Source organism: Acanthochromis polyacanthus, chromosome 1 (assembly GCF_021347895.1).
Source record: "Acanthochromis polyacanthus isolate Apoly-LR-REF ecotype Palm Island chromosome 1, KAUST_Apoly_ChrSc, whole genome shotgun sequence".
NCBI classification, from domain to species: domain Eukaryota; kingdom Metazoa; phylum Chordata; class Actinopteri; family Pomacentridae; genus Acanthochromis; species Acanthochromis polyacanthus.
The window spans coordinates 29,087,315-29,112,632 of NC_067113.1; the positions used below are offsets into that span (position 1 = coordinate 29,087,315).

Here is a 25,318-nt window from a genome sequence, read left to right on the forward strand (position 1 = left end):
GTTATTTTACTACTTAAACTACACGGCCTGCAGTTCAGTTGAATTTAGCAAAAAAAAAAAAGTCCTTGAATGTTTGTGATGTGACTGTTGGATGCAGCTGAGTCACTAAAAGATTCAAGGTTGTGTCAAAAAGCACAAAATTGTCTCTTCTTTTCTTTTTATAGAATATTTTACAGGCAAATGTTTTCTGCCATAAATCATAAAAAAGACAAAAACTTAAATTCCTAGGATTGTTTATTTTACAGAAATAAAAAAAAAAATGCTACAAAATTTTGCCCAAATGTCCACAGGTGTTACCAACACTGAAAAGAAATAATGGGTTTAAATAATAAACATGTTTCACCCCTTGTATTTTTTATTTGTCTCTGTAGTTGTCTCCTGTTTGCTCTGTCTGCAGTTCAGCCGACAAATCTTGTGACTGCTGGTCATAACTGAGTCACTAATAGCTTATTGTTTTTTTTTTAAAAAAAGCACCATTAAAAAAATATAAAATTTTCTTTTTTTTTTTTTTTTTTTTTTACAAAATCTGATAATATTCTTGTTAATCTCAGTTTAGTTTTTTTCAATTTTTAGAATTAGACATGCCGAATAAATACATTTTCATGAATGATCACAGTCAAAATAGCTCCCTGTAAAGCTTAAAAAGCTGATAATTACACGTTTTAGCTCTGTTACATGGGGTAATCTTTGATGATATCTTTTAAAAAAAAAGGTGGCATGTCCTTCAAACCCACTGCTGAGTTTTCGGTTTGGGAGTTCCGTGGGTTTGTTTTAAATGCAAGAATTGGGCCCATTTTTCCATAAATTTACACAAACAAGCTTTTAGAAATGACTGCAAATGCACAAAAGCATTCAGACCTTTTGCTGTATAGACAGACTGGTGACAAATTAAAAGAAAATACAACATTAAGTGCCACCAGAAGCCACCAAAACAGCCTACTGGACAGACTTCACTCTTTCAAAATGTATAGTGTTCTTATGTTGATGACAGGCACGAGCATAACGTATATTTTTACATCAGATTAACACAAATCATTTACTTTGAAAGGAATGTACTGCATGTTCTCTCACCGCTTTGCTTTACTTCCATTAGTGGAGGTTTTCATTCAAATTACCACCAGTTTGTTTCCCTGAATTGCTGCTAAATAACACACAGCTGTACGAAGGAAAACAAAGAGTCCATTGTCCAGACTCACTATGTTCCTTATTTAAAGGCAGTTAGGTTAGTCTGCATGATTTTTACTCCAACAAAACCACTTTTTTTCTCTCTAGTAGCACTACAGATGGAGTTGTTTGAGGAAGAAATGCAGCAATGACTGATTAGCTGTCGACTGAATTGCCAGCTTTTTTGTTAATTAATCATTCAGTTTAGGTTATTTTTTAAGAAATAAAAGTCAAAATTATCTGATTCCAGCTTCCTAAATGTGAACATTTGTGATTTCTTTCCTCCTTTGTGACTGTGAACTAATTATCTTTGGGATGTGGACTTTGGGAAACATTAATTTGGCATTTTTCACCATTTTCTGACCAAATTACTGATTAGAAAATAACCAACCGATGCACAAGTTTTTCTCAGCGTTGTTCGGTTTTATATTTATGGTTGTGATGCAGGTATCTGCTGTAAATTTTACATGTTTTATTTGTCAGATTGTTTAATTTTGCAGTGTTTTATTCTGCTCAAGTCTGTTTTTAGGATTGTATTTAAATGTAAATATATTCTTTCCATTAACATAGCAGCTTAGTTTATGCAAATTTAGCAGAAAATTATTCAGAAATGGTTCATTTGTGATTGACTGACTGGAAGGAAAGTGCCGTTAAGAAAATAAATCCATTTCAGCTGCCTGATTCTGTCAGACTGATGCCTTATTTGACTTCAGGATATCGACTTATCAGAGGTGAAGACGTCCTGTTTCCTGGGAATTACATAAGTTTGCATTTACATTGTTGGCTCATAGCAAGAAGGTTCTTACTGAGCCTTTTAGAAGTAAAGTTTGCATCTTTTTTCTCAGGTTTTCTCTTTGTGCTCTGGTTTGCAGTTATATTAGGCTGAATAATATAAAAATGTTCTTCTTTTCTGACTTGAAAAAATAAAATAAGACTAAAAGGTTGACAGTAGCTATGGAAAAGGGTCAGATTTTGCCATTTGCGTACAAAAGTTTCTTGTGTTGCTCAACCGGTGACTAATTCTCGACCTTTAAGTTAATCCACACCCTTGTCAGTAAGCAGCACACAGACTCTAAAAATCCACCTTAAAATGCAGCTTTGTTGAAATGACACGATGCCACAGATGACAAAAAAAAAAAGACGAAAACTGGCTGTTGGATTGATGTAAACTCTGTGCGTTCTGCTGAGTCCCTTTCTGCTTTTAAGAGACAATTGAAGACTCAATTGTTCAGAGAACACCTAGGCACTTAATCCGACTCCACCTTAGGGGCAGAATAAGTCAGGTGGTCCAAAACTCAGCACCTATTTAGCACTGACCAAATTGAAAAAACAAAAAACAAAAAAAAAAGGGGGGGGGGGGGGGGGCAACTTGATGGCCACACCTTTGACCAATCGCACTTTTTGCACTTTTTGCACTTACTACAGGATTTTCCTTATGTCTGAATTCTGGCTTGTGTTGTACGTCGCTTTGGACAAAAGCGTTTGCTAAATGAAATTGTAGAATTGTAGAAGTTAGAGTTGTAGTTGTGCACTTTAATGTCCACAGTTCTGTCATTTGTCACCTCAGAAATAGTGTTCGATTCTCTGGATGTCTGACAATGGAATCCAGTTTAAAAAAAAATGCCCGTCAACTTCATCAAGTCCTTCAGGTCTACAAGCAGCATCGACGACTATTCTACTGTTCAAAAGTTTAGGGTCACTTAGAAATATCCATATTTTTTAAAGAAAAGTATTTTTTTTTCAATGAAGATGACATTAAGTGAACCGTAAATCCAGTCTAGACGTTGTTAATGTGTTAAATGACTAGTCTAGCTGGAGACGGCTGATTTCTAATGGAATATCTCCATAGGGGTACAGAGGAACATTTCCACCAACCATCACTCCTGTGTTCTAATGCTACGTTGTGTTAGCTAATGGTGTTGAAAGGCAGTCTATAGTAGGATTACACTCATGAGGTTGTCAGCAGGCAGCTGACGTAGCATTCATTGTAGTCATAGTTACAGTGCCGCTGTGCCGCTATCTTGGTCACTTGGTCTTTGTGTCATTTCTGACCTTCCCTGAAAGTTTCATCCAAATCTGTCTGTCCGTTTTTGAGCTATGTTGCTAACAGACGGACGGACGGACAAACCAGCACCGATCGTCACATAGCTTTGCCGTGTTCCTTGGTGGAGTGATAAATGAGCATAACTAAACCAACAGTGGTCGTATAGTCAAAGACTTATTGTAACCTTGCTTTGAATACAGTGACTATACTGTAGCAGTGCTAAAGTTCGTGTTACATTGCAGCAAACAGTTTTATTGTTTTAAACTTAAATTGTGATTTTAGTCTAAAATCTATTAGCTGTTTAGCTGGAGCCTTGTGATATTTATATCGGTAGCTGGGGTGGATTTCTGAGACATTATGTAAATCTTTTGGTGGAAACTATAAAATGAAAACTTCAGTTTTTGTTGCAGGGCCTAATTATTTCTTAAGAGGCTGGATTTGCCCATAATTTGCCCTAAAGCCTGGAGTTTAATGGTCCGAAATGAGAGCCGACTGTGAAACAAAGTGATGGAAGTCGAGACGGTGAAGTCTGAAAGTGTGGAGCCGAGTCAGAAATATCTAAAAATAGCAGCTGAACAGAGACCTTTTTGTTTATAACCCAACCTTTTCTCAAACCAGACTTCCATCCAAGTTAAGAAGAACCAGAAATGGAAAAGTTTTGGGTGTCTGATGTAAAATCTTAGACATTTTTTTAACCACAGAATTACAGAATTGAATAGTTTTGAGTGTTTCTGAGAGGCTGATTTGCTCAGAAGGTGGTGCAAAAAAATGGATATCTTGTCTACACTGTCAAATTTATACACACGACTCTAACTTTATTTTAAATAAATTGCTTCACAGATGATATAAAAAGCCTTGAACTTATTCTGCTGCAGCTGATTTGAAAAAACTATGATTCCACACTCATAAAAACGCTTCTATTTTTACCACTGAAGTTTTGTCATTTAACCCACATTTGATGGAGTAAATTTAACCTCGGCTGTGTTAAAGTTTTCATTTAAAGCACAGAAAGTTTTGTGTTTGTGCTTTGGGGAAGTGACTGATTTTCATATATGGAAAGAGTTTTAAGGTGGTTGTAGCATTTTTATCCATTTTTACCTTCCTAAAATTGTCTTTTAATAGCAGTTATGTTTCAGTTATAGTGCATATCAGTGAGTATATTTACATTTAATCATTTAGAACCAAACTATAATGAAAAACACGAGAATCTTTTGCTTCAGGCTTCACTAGCTGGATACTTTCTCTCTTCTTGGACAAAAACAGTGCTAAAATAGTCAAATATAATCAGGTGAATGTGTTTAATTAATGAAAAAACTTACACTAAGCTTGCACATGCATGATTGAAACTTAAAATAACACAAATTTAGTGGATTTTTTTCTTTAATTTTTAAAGGAATCTCTCTTCAGGCTTCACTATCTGAATACTTTCTGTATTTTGGGGGTAAAAATATTGCTAAAATAGTCAAATGTAATCAGGTGAAACTAAAGTTTTGTCATTTAACACACGTTTGATGGAGTAGATTTAACCTCGGCTGTTTTTCCGAAGTTTTTCATATAAAGCACAGAAAGTTTTGTTTTTGTGCTTCTGGACGGAGTGAGGAATCTGTAGCGCTTTGGGGGAAAAACACAGGTTTCCTCTCCGTCTATCCAACGGTGGCTTTTTCTCAAAATATCTCGACTCGATCCTGTTTCCCTGAAGACTCACGTTTTTTCTCAGTGAGTCATAAAGCGAGACTTTGAGTGAGCAGAGAGAGGAGCAGAAAAGCAGGATTACCGTGGTGAAAGAAAGACAGATAGACGGGAGGATGTGGATTTTCCAGAACCCCAAGAGATGCGAGAATTTAGGTCACTTCAGCTCGAGTGGCTCACGCAGTAAAAAAAACAAAAAAACAAAGCTGTGATGTCGTCGTGATGTGGACACGTGGAGACAGACCTCGACGGTTTAACTGGTTGCGAGGGCTTCCTGTGTGTATCAATCCTATTCTGTCATTTATTTAAAACTTTCACTTGAAAGCGTTGGACATTGGAGCGCGGGTAACCATGGCAACCTGACAACAAGGATGCTGAGTCACCAGATAAAAGCTCCGAGGCGTCCCAGTGTTGAAAACTGCTTTTAAAGATCAAGGTCGGATCAATGGAGCAAAACCAGGTGCTGCTTCTGGGTGTTTTTTGAGGGACATTTTTATTGTTTTATTAGAAAAAACAGCACAGATGTGATCAAATAAAAGAGAGAGTGACTGATTCATTCCTGGAAAAACATGGTTTAAACATGACTCCAGCATTTTTATCCATCCGTAGTGGACTGAAATCATGTTTTAATGGCATTCAGTTATAGTACATATTCATGAATATATTGATATTTAATGACTTATAACCAAACTAAATTGAAAACATGGATATTTTCTCTTTTTTGGGTAAGAATAGTGCTGTAATAGTCAAATATAGTCAAATTTAATCAGGTAAATGTGTTGAAATAATAACAAAAAGTATATATTTAGACTTCAAATAATACATTTACAAATGCAGTTATAAAATTTAGTGTAAATTTTCCTTTAAATTTCAAAGGAATCTCATCCGACACTGCTTTATATTCTACTCAGATGAACCCCTTTGACATTATATATTGGATTAATTTGCCATCAGGAGCTTTTCTTGTCTGTTTTTGGTCCAATTACTGTCTTTCTATTTCATAAAGTTATGATATATGTTGTTATATAGTGCATTTTCACAATATAAAGCTTTTTGTGGAGAAGTATCTGCTGCAATACTGGAGCTAAACTAAAAAGAAGAACCACAAATTCTTTTTTTTTTTTTGCCTAGTTTTAACAGTTATATAACTAAGAAAAATGCAATCAAGATAAGATTTCTTTTGGGCAATACTGATGGCAAAATAATCATATAAAATCAAGGGAGTATGTTGGAATAATCCCAAAAATTACACAAAAATAAACTTGTAAATTACATATTTAAAGGAAATTTACCAAAGACTGCTGTGTATTCTACATAATGAATTCATTTTATGTTATATATATTGATTAAAGTGCCATCAGGAGCTTGTTTTGTCTGTTTTTGTGTTTTAATCCCTGACATATTTAATTTTAGAATGTTATGATGTATGCTGTTATGTGCATTGCTTGAAATGCGTAAATAAGTGAATAAATCGAGAAAACTGTAGATAAAAATGTTTACTATTAAATATTAATCATAATAAATGTATAAAATCAATCAAAATGTAAGTTTTGCTTCATGAATCAATCTAAATTATGAATGATGAGATAAAAGATGGATAAAATATACATCAGAATTCATAAAAGAAAACAAGAAGAAAAAATAAACAATTATTAAATCGACAAAATGTGTAAATAAAAGTGACTGAACAGAGAAATCAGTAGTAATAGTAATAATTAAATCAAATTTATCAAAAGTCAGACTAAAAAAAGTAGGTCTTGAGTTTGCTTTTTTAAAATATCAACACAAAAATAAATGGGACACACAGGTGATGACTCATTAACGCGACTGACAGACTACAGGAGACATCATGACACAGTAACAGCCCACAGCAGGAGGTAAAAGCTGCTCCTGTTGGTGGTTAACAACCAACAAACGCTGGTTCACACACATTAACCCTGAAAGACGACCTGTTGTTAGAAAACAACAGGATGCTCGGTTTGTGGCGGAAAAACATGCAGTTATGGAACCAGTTTGTCCTTCTTATGCAGGATTTTAAATGTGCAGCTGGGGAGGAAAGTGGTGGTGTTGATGAATTAGAAGCCAAATAGAGAATGATCCTCTTACTTGTGACTGAGATTTGCTTGAAAACGAGGACAGAAATGTGAAACAAGCTTTAAAACGATCTTTTGTTGATCTAAAATGAAGACAGACTCAGTAGCTGCTTAGTTTTGTTGCAAAAGTTGGCAGAAACACATTTTTGTGAGCTTTCTTTGCATTATAAGTGCAATTTTCCAAACAAGTTGCCATGGTGGAAATCCAGGAAGTACGAATAAAGTGTTTGTCCAATCAGGTGAAGTCTGCACTGGTTACCTGTTGGTGAAGCACCTGTAGGTAGAGTTGGAGGTTGTTTGTATTTTGGTGGTGAGAGTTACTGCAACAGTAAAATCCTGCTTTTACATCGATGCATGAAGAATAATCATCAAATCATATTCTATACTGCATTATGGACTTTGTATTTGTTGAATTATCGACTCATTTCTTCACTCATTTGCAGTGACAGCAAAAGATTCTATTCTATTCTATTCTAAGCTATTAACAGTCACATTATTGATTATACCTCTAATCCGTTAACTAAATGGTTGAAATAGATTGGTAAAAATAATAACTAATTGGCTTAAAGTAAGTGATTGAAGTACATTTACATTTTTTTCAATAGTTAATTTTAGCAGAAAGTAAAGGATAAATGGTTGAAATACTTGGCTAAAATTTGGAAAAATGGTAGATTGGGTTTATATGAAGAGTTTGAAAGCAGAGTATACAAACCCACTTTCTGTAGTTTTTGAGGACAATGGGTTCAAAGTTTTGTGTTTTCAAGGCTGGTCTATCATTTGAATTTTAGTTGTGGTATTGTCTAGCCTAGCCGCGCTAGACAACCCACGGCAACGAATTTAATTCTCTGCCAGGGTGGGTCTAGTTACCCTCCATAAGGCTCGAGGTTGGATTCTCCTAAAACTGGCCGGATGAATCACCATGAAGTGTAGAGTCAGAAGGCGGGCGTAACTAAGTGACGACAGAGGCGTGACAATTCTGACAGAAACAACCGGCGCACAATAAACAGTTATCTTTCAACTCGGCTTTGGCCACAGCCCTTAAAGATTTGAAGCTAAAATTCAACTTGAAAGATAAACAAAGGACGGCACTGAAGTGTTTCATTGAGAAGAAAGACGTATTTGGACTTATGCCGACGGGATATGGTAAATCCTTAATATACCAGTTGGCTCCGCTGGTTGGGAAGCTAATGGGACTTAGCCACAATCCGCCGGCGCTCTTGGAACTACGTCAGCCTATTCGTTGCGCTGATTGGTTGTATACCTACCCAACTGCTGCAGAGTGATTTGAAAGACAACCTTTTAGCCCGCCTCCCTCCCTGTCGAGCGGCCCTAGACCCTTGTGTCTTCAGAACATGGGTCTAGCACGGCTAGGCTAGCTATTGTCCACTTTGCCACTAAAATCTGGATCATGAAATATTTCAGAATTTATATAAAACTCAGTTTAGATTATTTTGTGGGTCAGACCACTCTAACTCCCTCATATCCTTTCTTTAAAGAGTAAAAAAAACAACTGAGAACAAGACTCTTATTCACAGTGCTGCAAAATACATAATGAAAATAATATTTACATGAAAATGTGTGAATTTCTTTTATTTTACAAAAAATGAAAAAAATATGAACTCAACTCAACATTTTTCCAAGTGCCCACAGGTGGATAGTTTTACCAATACTAGAAAAAAACAGAGACACTACATTGTATTGATATTTTCATATTTACGTGTTTGATTTGTTTCCATAATTGTCTCCTATCTGCTGTATTAAGCCCCACCTGCAGAAAAGCTGAAATGTTTCCTGATTTTTTTTTTTCCTGTGACTCTTAGTCACTGCTGAGTCACTAATGGCTTCACAGTTGCAACGAGGAGCACAGAATTTGTTTTTATTTTATTTTTTTACATATTCTTGTTTTTGCAAAAGGTTTATTTTCTGCAAAATTTTTACATGCAAAATGAACTGATTTAGAAAAAATGTCACAATTTTAAGCTTAGATTTGGATAATTTTCACAACAAAACTGCATTTTGTACATTATGCAATCAAGAACTGTTGAAAAGTTGAAAAGCCAACCTTTTTTCCTGTTTTTCCAGTTTCTGGCTGTGATAAATGGTGTCATTTAGGCAATTTTAAAATAATAACATGTCTTTCAAACCTGCTTGGGAGGGTTTTGGGGGTTCTGAGGGTTAAAAATCATCTAAAACTTTTATTTTCTGTCAGGTCTGTGTTCGCTGTGTGGGTGGCAGAATGGATATTTTATTTATGAGGGATATTTCAGTATTTTCTATCTCGTCTATTTGATGTTTCTCGGTTATTTTGTGAAGCACATTGAGTTTACCTGTGCATGAAATGTATTGTACAATAAATCAGCTTGATATGGAGCTGTGGTGACAGTTAATCACAGCTTGTTGCTCCAGAAGACGCTGATGAACTGATAACAGACAACCCAGACTAGATAAATGTTGCAGTGAGTATATTCCTGTGGTCTGTGCACCCTTCAGCCCTCCTGACTGCGCTGCTCTCATGGAAATGTCAGAACAGCAGAAGTGCATCAATATGACGCACATCAAATTGGCCCTTAATGCATTCCAGCCTATAAAGAGTGGAGCACTCACATCCAGGGTTTACTCTCAGACACATGTGGTCTCCTCTCTGCTTTATTCATAACTGATGGCCGCCTGTTAACCTACATTGGAAGTGGAGGCAGAAAAGCATTTCCCACGGCAACTCCGAAAATTCAGTACCAACATGTCGGAATTAGAACGGATTATTAGAGACTTTCCAAACTGTCACTTGCATCAAATGTGTTTGTTTCCCAAATGGCAAATCCCATTTCCCATCGGCCCTGTGTTTGTGCAGCTATGTGCTTTATGTGCAGCATCTGTCCATCTACTGCCGGTCTTGTGTTTCAAATACTGGCGGTAATCAGATCCGTCTCTTGCTCTCGCTTCGAGCATGACTCAGGCTGCAGCAGTGGTCGAGTAATAACTTCAAAGTGACCTAAAGATCGCCGGTGTGAATCCCTGAACAGACTGAAACTAGATAGATCTGTGTTTGTGGCTCTGTGTGGCAGGAACAGCGCTTATGCAGTAGTTAAACTGATGAAACACTCACAGAGCTTTGCTGTTCTTATAGGACATACACTACTGTTCAAAAGTTTAGGGTTACTCAGAAATGTCCGTATTTTTGAAAGAAAAGAAGTTTTTTTTCAATGAAGAAGACATTAAATTAATCAGAAATCCAGTCTAGACATTGTTAATGTGGTAAATGACTATTCTAGCTGGAAACAGCTGATTTTTAATGTAATATCTCCATAGGGGTACAGAGGAACATTTCCAGCAACCATCACTCCTGTGTTCTAATGCTACATTGTGTTAGCTAACGGTGTTGAAAGGCTCATTGATGATTCGAAAATCCTTGTGCAGTTACGTTAGCACATGAATAAAATTGTGAAATTGTCTGGGTGACCCCAAACTTATAAAGAGAGTTATACGGTTACATGTCATTTGTGTTTGTAGCTTAGCACATTAGTGGAATCTGGGGGAAACTGTTAGTCTGACTCTTTCCTAAACTCAAGTTGAATGCTAATGTTTAGCATTTTAACTTATTAGCATATTACCTTCTTACACTTCACCCCTTTTCATGAAATATTCTCCTATATGGCAAATTCAAATGAGAAAGTTTGCAACACATCAACAATAAGATCATAATGCATGTATGAAACTTAATTTGAAAGGTAACATCTTCCAGTTTCTGTAAATGTACTTGTTTAGCAAGTGCCTAAAATATACCCTAAACTATAAGGAATATTATTATGAAAAAAATAACTTTAATTTTTATTGGTGGACCCTTACTCACTATGAATGGACAGTCAATCGTAATAAATTATACTTTGGTGCATATGTTTTTTGTTTTTTTTTATAAAAAGAACTGAACAGTTGAAGTGTGGAGAATCAACATTTATCTTTAATGCTGAGCCACTTTGAACTAGCTTGATTGTCAGGAATCTACTGGCTGTTAACATGTTAGCATTTGGAGCATACAACATATACTGTGTACCCAAATGCCTCAAATGAGTGAGAATTGTATCATATTTTTAGTAAATGCTTTCTTTCTCAGTTGACACAATCAGAAATAAATGTTATAGAAAGACTCCACTGAAAATGGAGTCCTCAGAGTGGAAACTTCATGCCACAAAAGTGAATACACCTGTGATCACTGACATGCTAGTTTGAAAATCTGTAATAATTAAAAGAAAATTAACTAGAATTGGCTAGATTGTGTGAATATATTCTTAAAATGAGCTGTGACAAGATGACTTAATGATCCAAAACACACTGCCAAAATCACACAAGAGTTTCTACAGAAGAAAAACATGAAAGCTATGACCTAAGTATGGTGAATGACCCGAGTCCAATAGGACAACTTCGGAGGAAAAGAGGAAGGTAGAGTGTTTAGTGTCTAATGCGGGGCCTAAATTTTAAATAAAGTAACTCTAAACTGTTAGTTTTTAATTTCACATGAGAGAAAATACCCCACTGTTCAACTTACCAGTGTTTGTTGCTAACATTTAGCATTGTAGCATGTTGGTGTCAGAACTGTGTAGCTTGGACAAGACTACATCCAAACCTGACTGCTGACAAGTACGAGGCATGTTTTGAATTTTAGTTTGAGCATCTGCAGATGGAGAGCTGAGCAGCAGATGCAACAACTGACATCAAACTGGGCAGCGGAACAATCCGAGTTGGGGATGTTTTGGCGCTGCTGCTGCTAATGGTATGCTAATGGTGTTTTACGCTGACTAACAAAGAAGCGGCGCTTAATTCCGCGGGGGCAAAGTCATTCCATTTGGCTCACAGCTGAGGGTGAAATATTCATTTTATTAGCGAGGAAGCGACCCAAACGAGCAGGGAAGGAACGCGCAGCGACGTGTGTGTGCGTTCTTTTGAAGTTTTAGTCAAAAGAGAACAAATCCAGATCAGATTTCAAATTGAGAAATATGCAGGGAACTCGCAGGAAAGCTGTATAATTTGGTGCGGACTGCTGTGTCAGTTCGACCAGAAGGAGGTTTTCTCACAAGACGTGGGAGAGCCGGAGGTCAGCGGAGTCGGGACTGCTGTGCTTTGCAGCGCTCTGAAAACGATTCCCTTCTCCTGCTCAGCCCTGAAGTGTGGTCGAACGTTGCAAGGTTGGCCTAAATCCAATTTCACATTCAGAAATTGGATGTTCTTTTGCAGATTGAAAGTCGCAGAGAAGCATGACGTGTCCCGTCTCAAGTGATGAGGCCGAACTGCTGTTTCACTGTACAGTTTTTTATCTACAGCGACTGTAAGAGCGCAGTTGAAATAACACCTCTGGGCTGTCGGCGAGCCTCGCAGTGACATGTAATCAGAAACAGGGATATTGAATGGTAAATCCTCCAGTTTATCCTTTGCCCTGTGGTCTAAGCTGCACACTCCATCTGCACATGAGCCACATGCAGTGCTGCTGCTGTTAGATAAAAGCAGTGTATCGGTTTGCATTCGGAAAACCTTGAGCTTAGTGATCATGCTTCTAGTGTTTTTTAGTAGATTTTTATCTCAAAAGCCCCAAAGTCTGGCCTCATACAATTAAAGCACCCACTCATTGTCCAGTAGAATCAAACGGATCCTCTCCTGATATGTGATACACTATTACCTCCATTCCTACATCGTCTATTTTAAGTGCCTCCGTGTGGGTGAGGTTCGGGGCAGCAGAGCAGGAAGTGGCAGCGTGAAGTGCAGAAATCTCATTACCCATGCAGCTCCGTGCAGCAGAGTCCTGGTGTCCAGTTGCTCGATGTTAACAGAACGAGCAAATCCAGGAGTTGAAGCTGAAGCTCTGATGTGCAACCGACAAATTGCCCTTCACACTCGTTGGATAGATTTTTTTTGTAGTTAAAAGGGCATTTTTTTTCCCTCAGAACTGCTGTGTAATAGGAGTCTGAAGATGAAAATTTGTACTTCGAAACTGCAGTTAAGTGTAACAATTAGAATAACTTAAGTCATGTTTTAATATTTTCTTGTACACTTCAAAGTAAACGTTAGAAATAGTGTTGTGTTTCATGTAATTTAAAGATGTATACAGATTTAAGAGTTGCATTAATAGCGTGCAATGAGTCTGTAATGTTATTTAGCAGAGCAGTTTTCATGTTGATTTTGACAATTAAGAAATTAAAATGGTGATTGATTATGAAAATTGGTCAAAAATGTTTTTAGTCTCCAGTTTTTTTTATCATATTGGTGCTGGCCAGCATTTTTTGGAATCGACAAAAAATCTTCTGTGAAGGAAAAACACTTGTTTAGTTTCAGCATTTTTGTGGCCAGACTTAAGAATTTTATTTATTTATTATTATATTTTATTTATATTTTTAAAAATTCCAAATAATTACATACATTATTAGTGTGCAATAAGTCTGTTTTATCTCATTTACCAGAAATCAATGTATTTTTGATATTTTTTTTAACAATCCCAAAATTCAAAATGTTGATCGTACTGTAAATAAAGATCTGATTAAGGAAACTGGGTTAAAGTGTTTTATATTCTTAATTTTTTTGTCATATTGGCCATGTTTAAAAAGTGTTTTTTGTAAGCGCCAAAAATTCCTCATGGCAGCAAAAACCCAGTTATTTTTAAAGTCTTGAATTTTATTAGTTCTGTTAAGAAAACCAGATTTTCATAGAGAATGCAATTTGTATGATTTTGAATATAAAAATAGCATTCATATAGCAGCAAAAAACTATCCGGCAAGTAAAGATGTCGTGGCTGTGGTGTCTAGTAGAGAGTAAAGGTATGCTCTGTCTTCGGTGTTTTATAATTCTTTGTTTTATGTTTTGGCGGTTGGTCCAACCATGTGTGCATGTGAGTCCCTCCCATTGAAACTGTTGTCTGTCTTTATGCTCATAAACAGACTGATAGTGACCTTTCACACTGTACTGTGAGCAAAAGTGTCGTCTCGCGGTCTGCTGGTGCTCCAACAAGCAAATAATTTACAAACAAGCTATTTTATTGACATTTTTTTACCCAATTTATGGACACTTGTTTAATTTCAGCTCAATGAGAGAGTCTCTACTGATGTTTTGAGGCTCAAATCTGCTTCACTTTCTCCACTCGTGTCTTTTCTGCTCCAGTTCGATGGACCGTGGAAACAGAAACGCACTGAGTGGAGACAAGAAGTGATTTCTGAAGTGCACATGTTATAACCATTCACTGTATTTCACAATGCTCTGGAGGTTCCTGTATTGGCTGTTTCTGTTATTAAACTACAACCCGTCTCAGTTTTCTGAAAGTTGTCGAGACTAAAATGAATGCAGCAGTGATGTTCTTCACAGTTCAGGCTTAATAACACCAGTGTCACTAACTCAGCGTCATAAGGCTGTTACGTGTGCTCCAGTTTACAGTTCAGTTTAAGGCAGAATGTTGCTTCAGATCTCTCTTTGCTCTACTGATGAGAACAGAGACTTATTGTATTTCACATTTCTCTCAGCGTCTTTGCTTCACAGAGCCCAAGGTTGTTTATTTTGGTCTCACAATAGTTGTGAAGCTTTTACCATTTGAACTCAGGTGTTTTCCCAGGCAGAGAAAAACACTTGCTCAAGGGGTTTCGATTCATATTAACGGATCAAAATATCACAATATCAATAGAGTGTTTGTTGGAGTTTTAAAAAAAAGTTTTGTCTTTTTATTGCAGTGACACAAAGAACAGCTTTCAGGCCATTAATTCCAGTGGTTTGAGGTCTTGTAGAAATATGTTGTTAGAACCCCTGGTCAGTATGTCAAGAGACGCAAATCAGTGGTCTGCAGGGTATCATGGTTGGTGTAGGGGGTGTAACTTTCACCGCCTGATCCTTTGAGACAACCACGTTTTGGACTGTTCCTTTGAAAACAAGTATAAACTAGATGAGCCCTCAGTAGAGGGCAGAACCACGCCCTCTGCTGGCGAAAACCCTGTCCTCCCTATACAACTGATGTATCAATTTAGATCATCGTACATATCTCCCTCCCTACTTGATCTGCTGACCTGTAACTCCACAACTAAGCAGGGGACCTTAGACTGATCTTCAGTGCCAAGTTTGATTATCCTGACTTCAGCACTTGCAGAGATATCGGAACGGACATAGTCACATACATACATACATACATACATACTTACCCAGCCAGATACCGCACCGAATGCAATAACCCCGCCGACGTACCCGTCAGGCGTGGTTAATGAAGACTGTATTTAAATATACTGCTGTCTTCACTGTTTTAATAGTTTTCTGTCATCTTTTAACATATTTTTTCTGGCACCATTACTGCCAGATGTTTACTGTTTCTTACAGTATAGAGGTTGAACAATATGCAAAAAAATCATATTGTGATTATCTGGATGGATTTCAATCGTGGTATGAGCCACGGTTTTAATGTGAATGGCCATTTTTGCATTTATTTTCCAGTGCAAATACTTCTCTGCAGCCAACATCTGGGTCTGTTGGGTCTGTCGTCTGGAACATCTGTCGCTCCACAATGCTTCATTTAAAATCTTATGGCACATTTTACCTGTTTAAAAAAAACCCTGCAATCTCTGCCATTCGGATATCGCTCTCTGCCATATTGTGGTTTCATAACACTTTGTTTAACCGTTCGGCCTGAGGTTGGCAGCAGCCGTCAGGTGTTGTTGCTGCTCTCCTGTGTTTACCCGCAGAACGGTGTTATGTCTGCGTCAGTAACGCCAAAACAGACTCCTGTTGTTCTGTTGCTCTTGGCAGCTGAAGTGGCCGTTATTGTGCTATCGCAGCACCACACCGGGCTGCTGCTCGGCCCCTCGGCCTGCCAGAGCATCTGTGCTGACCGGCCTCTGCAGCAGGACTTGGCAGGGCGACGCTGCAGGCGGCCGGTAGCAGACCGGAGTCCCTCTGGGTGGCAGCGAGGCCACAGAGAGGCCAACAGGTTCCTTTGCTGCAGTGCCAAAACAGCAGCTGTGTGTGTGTGTGTGTGTGTGTGTGTGTGGGTGTGTGTGTGTGTGTGTGTGTGTGTGTGTGTGTGTGTGTGTGTGTGTGTGTGTGTGGAAGTGTGAAGTGAGAAAGGCAGCAGCTGTTGAGAGAAACATCAGCACTGAGTATCGACACGCCGTTCTTTGTGCATCAGAGAAGTCGTCCAGGTTACTCTAAGTGTCGAACATGCTGAATACTAAACATTTAGTTTCAAGAGGAACCGCCCTGGAAAAGAAGTTTTCTCTTCATGCATTTTACACCATTATGTTTTATTATTAGTGGTGGGACATGATTTTAAAAATTAATCGAATTAATTAGAGGCTTTGGAAATAATTAATTGTGATTGATTGCATTTCTCTCAAATAGCAATATTTGATACATTGAACAAAGTTTTTCAATTCAAATACATTTTGCTTGAAGACTGAATCAATGAATAGACATACGTCAACTTAAACATCAAAAATGTTTGTTTCATTTTTATTTTCCCGCATTTTTCATCTGTCTGCAACATTCACAGATTACTGCAAACTCAAAGTACAATTATAGCGATTATGGGATGGCTATATCGTTGGCCAGTACCAGGACTGTCGTAGCTACCGTTAGCTCTGGTGCTAACAGCAACATGCTTCACATTGAGGTGCTGCAGTGATCAGAAAACTTTTTGCACACAACCACGCTTTTATCCAAGCTGCCATCGGAAAGATTTTTAAAAGAAAACTTTCCGCCCAGCAAGCTCCATACAAGGTCTCGTCTTCCTTCAGTTTTCATCAAACTTTCTTGTGCGCTGATGTCACTCAGTAGTGCGTCCTATCAGCTGAAAAACAGACTTTAGGCTCATTAGGACCACCTACTGGGCTGGAGGGTTCATCAGTGGTGTGCCAGAAATTAGAGAACTGAGAAAGGTGCAATTAAATGCGTTATTTTTTCTTTAATTAATCGAAATAAGTTAATGTCCGAGCCTGAGTAATCATGCTTCTAATACAACTTTCTTAATAGCTATGTTGCCTTAAATTCATACCATTATGTTCTGAGTACTCAATATTCATTTTTCGACAAAGCATTTGATTTGTCTGCACACCAAAAATACATGTTTTACTTCATGATCTTCCAGCTCCGTGTGTGTGTGTCCGTCCTCCACAGGCACACAGTACCATCACATCAGTCATTACTAGAATATTCATCATGATGTATTTCATACACGTCTTAACTCTATTTTTCAGTGCTTCACTTCTTATAGACACACTGTGATCTGTAAGTTGTAATGCACAAATGATAAACTGAGGCGTAATGTTAAAATATCACTTATTTTTCTTAAGAAATTTCAGGTTGTTTATAATGCTTTGTAAAAAGACACTTCATTCAATGTGAACAATGCACTGTGTTGCACTAAAACAAAGGGAAACATTTGGAGTTGTGGTTAATTATGGGGGATTTTGCTGTGATTTTACTGGTCCAGCCCACGTGAGATCAAACTGAACTAAAACAAGTTCTGCACCTGGAATTCCTTTCATATGTGACTGAAAAGAGAGTTTTGATGTCTTCCACTCGTTACAGCAACAATTCTCCTCCTCAGTCGGCTTCTAGACTTTCAGGACGTCCTTTTGTCTGGATCTCGTCTTCCATTTGATTCATCTCCTCCGTCTGTGGATAAAATATGGCCGACCATTAGGGCTGCAACTAACGACGCGTCGACGAGTCATCTGAGTGCGATACGTCATCAAAAGCGGAAGTGAGCGCGCAATGCAACAATCACCTTGCGACCGGAGCACGGAACACGGACGGACGTCGGCGCTGCATCGTGCATGTATTATGTATGCACGACGCAGAAATCACCTTCCGGTGAAGGTGTTTTCTGTTGCATTGCGCGTTCACTTCCGCTTTTGATGACGTATCGCGCTCAGACGACTTGTCGACGCATCGTTAGTTGCAGCCCTACCGACCATTATATTAAAGTGACTTACGATTGTTCTGTTCATGATCCGATGCATTTAGCAGCTCAGTGTGAACAGTGTGAACACAGTGAAAGTCAGTCACTCGTGCCACCAAACCAGATGAACATGCAGGTGATTAAGGCCAGCCATCTAATGGAGTTACACAGTGTTCACTCCAGGTGGCTAATTTCTCTGTTTCCTTTTGTTCAGACTCAAAAGCACACAATTAAAATGACTCATGCGTTCAGAAAGCTCACCATAGTCCCTTCAAATATTCAGTTTCAGGCTGTTTTTTTGTGACTCATGGTTTCCCTGAATCTGAAATTGGAAGGTGAAACGCTAACATGACCCATAGAGCCACAATAGACACACTAATGGATTGAAATAAACCAAAATTATCCTCTATAATCAATATACAGCACAAATTTGCCTCAAGGGACTTTGGAAAAACTCCTCAGAAACAACTTTAACAGTCAGAAAATTGCTGGATGTCATTATTTGCAGAATAAACCAACACAAACTCTGAATCATTCGTCAGTTAGAGGAATCAGAGGACGAACAAGCACATCTTTACCACTTAATCCTCAAGCAGAGCCGAGTAAACTGAGTCATCACTGTCACCGAGCACATCAGCAGCTTCTAGCTTTGAACACTCGAGCTTCAGTGTGAAAGGACGATTGTTGGGTCGACACGTTCAATATGTCACAGAGCCTCATTGTTGGAGACGACGTGAGAGTTTGAAAACCTCAGAATCACAGCGTTGGACTTTTTAAAACTTTGTTGATTATGTTTGAGAAAATGAAATTCTAAAGAAGAAAACTGGTTAAAAAATCTGCTCAATCTGAAGATTTGTCATATTGGTGCTGGATAAAACACGTTATTGGTAGTCAGAAATCTGCCCAGAAAATCTCTGATGTAGTTTCTTCTGTTTCCTCTTTTAATCCCATCCACACTATAAAAAATACAATACAATTGTGTTTTTAGTTGATTTAAATACAGTTAACACTCCTGTTGTCTTCCTTTACGGGCAACAGAAAAATATTGTTTCCTTGTCTGAAAAAAATCCAAAAAATTCAGCAAACAAATTCCCCAAAATTTCTGAAGATTTGTAAAACCTTCAGGAAGAAAATTTCAATAATTCCTTAAAAGTTTTATTGAAAAAAAAAAACTCCCCAAAAAATCCCCAAAATTTGGCAAGAAAATTCTTGTAATTTTTTTCAAAAAATGAGTAAAAATCTTCCAAAAAAATTCCTAAAAATATCTGAAATGATTACATATATATCAGTAAAACTTCTAATATTTTCTTTAAGAACACTCACATAAAAATCAACTAAAATACAGTTATTTTTGCTGGATTTTGGTTGATTTTTATGTGAATGTTCTTAAAAAAACATTTTTAACATTTCTTTTTTTTTCCACCAAAAAATGTTCAGATATTTCCCAAAAATGTTGAAAATGTGAATATGAGAAGTTTCACTGTGGGAAAAAAAAATAAAAAATTCCCCCCATTTTCAAACTTTAAAATGGGTCAGTTTTGACCCACAAGACGACAGGAGGGTTAAACTGGGTAATTTCACAGTCACACATTGTAAAAGAATGGATTATTATTTGGTAAAACGATAAATTTTTGATCTTACAGTTTTTTCCTGGTTTTACTGTGCATATGTGTCTTTACCATTAACATGTAAATAAATGCCTTTTTCTGGATTTTTTTCTGGAAATTATTGTCAGCAATTTAACAAAACGGAAAACGATGCATAGAAAAACTAACACTGTATTCAAATAGTTCATTTAAATACAGTAAAACTGGGTAATTTCACAGTCACATGATGTTTAAAAAACAGATTACAATTTGTGAAAACGCTGATCATTAAGGTTTTCTTTTGACTCAATCTCGAGGCCGACCATTTATCATCCGGTTCTACTTTATTTTTTTTCAAACAACAAAATTAAACAAATGACATCACTGCTAAAATATTCTGCTGCATTGAGTGAGCAGCAGAAGTGGCCGTTCAACAAGGTTTATTGTCATGCTGGGGGTAAAAAGATGTGGGTCAGGGGGGAGAAATGCACCGAGATGAAGCCAAACTACACTTAAAACCCGATAAGAGCGAAGACCGAGGACTTGACCTTGCTCGTAATCCAACTCCTCTCCGATTCCTCTATTCTGAGCGCAGGAAATGGAAAGGTGAGGCAGCGAAACAGAAGAAAACAGCAGCGCCATCAGTCAAGGGCATTCAGAAGCACAAGGTGACATCACGAGAGAGCAGCGAGGTATCAATCAGCAAACACCGAGCAACAACAAGACCTTTCTCCTCTTCTTCTTCTGCTTCTTCTTCGGCTGAGACGCAACCCAAGGAATCCCAGGCACAATGGACACAAGCCAAATGAAGGCTCGCATTGTCTTCGGCCTGCTCTCCCTCAGACAATACGCAGCATTCTTGCTCCTGTTTTGTATTCTACCCTGTTTCCACTGGTCCCGGCCCACAGCTCCGTCTATTCCAGTTATGCTAAAGGTGGCTGGATGCTGGTTTGTGTGGGAGAAGACAAGACGACCGATTTCTGCCACCCAGGCTGCTCCGCTGGAAAAGTCACATTTGGCTTCTGGCTTTTGAGATGGTAACAATAATTAGAGCTTAATTTATGCAGAACTTTTAAAAACAGGGTTTGCAAAGTGATTCGACAAGCAAAACAAAAGCAGAAGAACCAGAAGGCAAAAATAACAGCAAACAAAGCAGCGTAAAACTAAGTAAGTGAAAACAAGAGGACTAAAGATGCAATTGGAGGAAATGCAACAAAAATAAATCAAAAGCGTGTCTATAAAATGGGTTTTAGAAAGTTGTGTCTTCACACTGTACAAATAACAAAAAACAAATAAAAATTCCATCTAACAAAAACAAAATCTGGCAGCATAGGTGCTGGAAAACATGTTTTAAAAATGGTGGAACACTGTCACATTTAAAACCTGCAAAATAAGTAAATAATCATTATAATAAGGGCAATTTTTTTTTAAAAATAAATTCACTGAAACGATGTAGTTTTATGGTCACACGTTGCAAAAGAATGTGAAATTACCCAATTTTACGGCATTTAAACTTATTGAAAATACAAGCATCCTTTACAGATATTTGAAAATAAATTCTGTTTAAGTTGTTGAACATTACAGTATTTCAGCTTTTTTTAAAAACATATTTTTTCTGGCATCCTTTAATTACCAATTCACTGTTATTTTGCTTAATTTTTTCTGTTTTTTTTTTAAATTACTAATAATGACCAGTAAAATTCCAGAAAAAATATTTATTTACATGTTAAACATTAAAAAATAAAAGATTTATAAACACACGGACACACAAAAACAGGAAGAAACTGTAAATAATGTTCTCATCAAAAATCTGTATTTTTATGAATAGTGATTCATTCTTTTGCACAATTTTTACAGTATTTAAATCTGTGAAAAATAACATGATTATATATATTTACATGTAGAATCATGTTATTTATTGTACTTGTACTTTATATGTATATATATATAAAGTATTAAGGATTTTTACTGCTATTTTACAGTTTTTTCTTAATTTGCTGATAATCTAGTAAAATTACAAAATTTAAAAAATTATGTAAATGTTGCCTGTAAAAATAAAAAAAACAGGTAAAAACTCTACATAATGTCACACCTAAATCATTATTTTTAACAGCTGTAATTCACTCTTTTGCAATGTGCATTTTCTCATATTAATTTAGAAACATTTACTTATTATTTGACTTTTTTTCTGTATTGAACCTTAGTGTTTCCCCTAGTTTCCAACATATTTTTTCCAGCATCCGTTCTGAAGCAGAATTCCTGAGCAGTGATGTCATTTGTTTAATTTTGCTGTTTAGAAGAAAGTAGAACCAGATGATAAATGGTCGGCCTCCAGATTGAGTCAAAGGAGCCAAAGAGGGCCTCCAAAGAAAAGCCCCTTTTAAAAAAAAAACCTCTTCAATCTTGTGAGGAAGTGTCTCAAAAAGCCGTGACAGGCTTGCTAAAGCACCACACACACAAACGCACACACACACATTTCAACAATGCCACCGTCCTGCCTCAGCGTCGCTATTCTGCTCCGCTGCTCCCAACCGGCCACCGATGCCAAGTCAAAGAGGATTTAGTTCTGCCTGCTGCGACTCCAACAGTTCACATTAAGTTGGACTAACAAGAGCAGCAGTTTGTCTGATCTGAGGCCAGTTTGTCCTCCGTCGGTGAGGTGACCAGTGTTCAGGATCTCAGATCAGAGTTTGTGGCAGCAGGAAGGCGACTAACGGAGCTTCACATCCTAAAGGTCACATGTTTGACCTGAACTAAACTGGATTTTTGAAACTGAAACCAATCGATCAATATTTGAGGCCTTGTTGGACTTTAGTATTTCTTGTCTTACTTCCTTCATGCCTCATATTTATGGAGCTGCTTGAACATTTCAGTCTTCCCATAAGGGATCAGTAAAGTTAATCTTATCTTATTTCTATTTTTAAACATATTTGTTAGATCTCAATTCCAGATTGAAACGTTTTCAAGACACTTTATATGTTATTTGGCTGTAATTCATAGTTTATGCATGTTAGAATGATAAAATGTTGTAATTTCCAGGCAGCTACAGTTACAGTTGATGATATTACAGTGGAAAGACTTTATAAATATTTAATTATATTGTTAGAAAGTTCAGTAGCATTATTAAATGCTAATTTTATTTTGCGGTCTACTAGAATATTTTAAAACACGTTATTTTTCTCATACTATCCAATCAAATCAAATCAAACTTTACTTATAGAGCACTTTTCATCCATTTAAAATGCAACACAAAGTGCTTCACAAAATAAAAGAACACAACAACAGAGAGAATAAAAACATAGTATAACCGACAATATCCCGCTTCCACATATATACACACATGCGCTCACACACACACACACACACACACACATACACACACACGGTGCTGAGACACGGCAGGGCACTGAGGAACCATACTACACATCGCTGCAACATCTCTGTTCATCATCTGCCTTAAATGCTCAGTTTTACTTCCTGTATCTTTGAAGTCACCCTCTAAAAAGTACAATCTGCTCTGATTGGTCAATTCTGGTAATTCCAGGTCTATAAATCTGAGCAAGTACATGTAGCAGAAGTAGCTTGGGCAAGAAAAAAATCGTCAACTGCAAGGAAGCTGCTCATTCTTGGTTTGATGGCGTGTACAACTTCCTGCTAGACGGGCTTTATGCAAATGTGTTACATGATGATGTCGACGAGTGACGGAAGAAAAGCCTGGACTTCAACAGGATGTTTTAGAAAAGTATGGAGCAGAGTTGTGGGAGTTTGGGCTTGTACATGCACAGAAATGCTAAAACACACTAAAAAAAGAGGGAAAAATCCAGAAAGCATCATAAGGGCTCTTTAATAATATCAGCCAAACCAGTATATTAGATAAACGATGACATCAGAGCATCAGATCAAAATCATGTTTTAACCACCACACCATCAGACCTGTTGATTCCCTGCAGATGCCACCGGAGCTGCTGCGTTTACGGACCGTGTTCTGCCGACTTGTAAACCGTTCATTTGCCAACTTGTAGCTGTTTAATGAAAACACACAGCCGGTGCTGCTCATCATGGGTGACTCATCTGTTTGTGTGTATTAAAAAACACAGCGGCGGTGCGAGACTAAACATGTTTCCTCTCCTCCCTCTGTGTCTCTGCAGATTGTGCAGCCTGACGCTGAAGAAGCTGGTGGTGATGAGGGAACTCGATAAAGAGCTGATTTCTGTGGTCATAGCGGTTAAAATCCAGGTATGCTGCTCTCACAAAGCGAACACGAAACACTGGAATATGCTTCAACGCGCCAGTGTACAGCAAAACAAAGACATATTTTTAACTTTGAGTCTCTGTGTACAGTAAAATAAAGTGTGTCTTGTTACTATTAAGTCAGATTTTATTGTTGTTTTCATTTTGTTTCATATTTCTTTCCATTTTCAAGGCAGAATTTAGTCATTTTCATGTCATCTGGTTTAAATATTTGCAAAGATGTTCTGTTTAAGTTTTTGAACATTCCAGTATTTCATCATTTTTTACCTTTTTTTTTTTTTCTGGCATCCTTTATTTTCAAGTTTACTGTTATTTTACTTTTATTAAATTGCTGATAACGGCTAGTAAAATTGCAGAACATTTTTTTTTTGTTTTCATATTAATAATACAAAAAACACGCACACACAAAAAACAGGAAAACATAAATAATGTTCACATCAAAAATCTGTATTTTTTTTCCAAATGGTACTTTATTCTTTTATGTTTGAACATTACACTATTTTTGCAGTGTTTTAATCTGCACAAAATAACTTTATTATACAGAAAAATACTATCAAATGAAAGAAAAAGTATTAAAGGATTTACTGTTATTTTACAATTTTCACAGTTTTATTCTGAAAATAATGGGATATTTTTAGCTTTCAGTCATTGAGAGTAAAATGAAGTGTGCCTTTATTACTTTTCAGTCAGATTTTATTGTTCTTTTGATTTTCTGTCATATTTCTTTCCATTTTCAAGGCAGAATTTAGTAATTTTCATGTAATAAACACCTGAAAACATCTTTTTTCATCAGTTTCTCTGAGGAAAAAACAAAACTACATGAAACTTTGGAGTAGTTTTCTTTCCAAAATGCTAATACATAACTGCAAATGTTCCACAACATGCACAAGTTGAGCACTTAAGTTTTAAATCGTGTTTAATCACGCTGAATGATGCACGCCCTACACCTTTGCTGCAGTGGGGAGCAGCTGCAGAGATGTGCTCACACTCAATGAAACCTCATTTTCTTTTTTTTTTAAAGGGCTCCAAACGGATTTTGAGGTCCCATGAGATTGTGCTGCCACCCAGTGGGTCTGTGGAGACGGATCTGGCTCTGACTTTCTCACTGCAGGTGAAGAAAATAAAAGAATTAGCATGCTGCTGACCGATTAAAAACAGAAAAAAAACACTTTATATGTGGCCAGATTAGCCGTGCATAAATATATCTTAGCTCTGTTTCTACTGCTGTTTATTGAAATAAGGATAAAGTATGTGTGGGATGAATTGTAGCCCACGTGTCGTCATGGCAACAGTTCAGACTTACATTAGGTCTGAGAATAAATGAAGCTGCTTTTTCTGTACAGTTGAAACGCTGCATGTGTCTGCTGTGTGTGCACAAACGATAAAATGATACTTAATAATTAAACAATACAGTGGTCTATACTCTGTATTTCTGTAAATCCACATAATAAACCGTTAACCCTCAAGCGACCAAGCTATTTTAGCGACTAAAATGACCGACTGTTTTACACAGGAATATGTCTACTTTAGTGCCTCTTTTTGTGCTTTCTTACCTATTCCACTCCACTGCATTTTAAGATTG

General features: G+C 37.1%; 1 protein-coding gene and 1 long non-coding RNA gene across 7 annotated transcripts in view; one reads left to right on the forward strand and one right to left on the reverse strand.

Annotated features, from left to right (window-relative positions):
* The window catches only part of pacs2 (phosphofurin acidic cluster sorting protein 2), a 109,663-nt gene that overhangs the window by 50,253 nt on the left and 34,092 nt on the right, over nucleotides 1-25,318 (forward strand). For all 6 annotated transcript variants that reach the window (XM_022197099.2, XM_022197098.2, XM_022197101.2 and 3 more), the window contains exons 2-3: nucleotides 23,634-23,721; nucleotides 24,758-24,847. In XM_022197099.2, the coding sequence (XP_022052791.1) occupies nucleotides 23,634-23,721; nucleotides 24,758-24,847 (178 nt within the window). The remainder of the gene's footprint in view (nucleotides 1-23,633; nucleotides 23,722-24,757; nucleotides 24,848-25,318) is intronic.
* On the reverse strand, nucleotides 16,422-20,377 carry LOC127536646 (uncharacterized). The gene is made up of 2 exons (XR_007945715.1): nucleotides 20,034-20,377; nucleotides 16,422-17,613 (listed from the first exon to the last, which is right to left on the reverse strand). It is a non-coding gene; the product is annotated as an uncharacterized LOC127536646 (long non-coding RNA).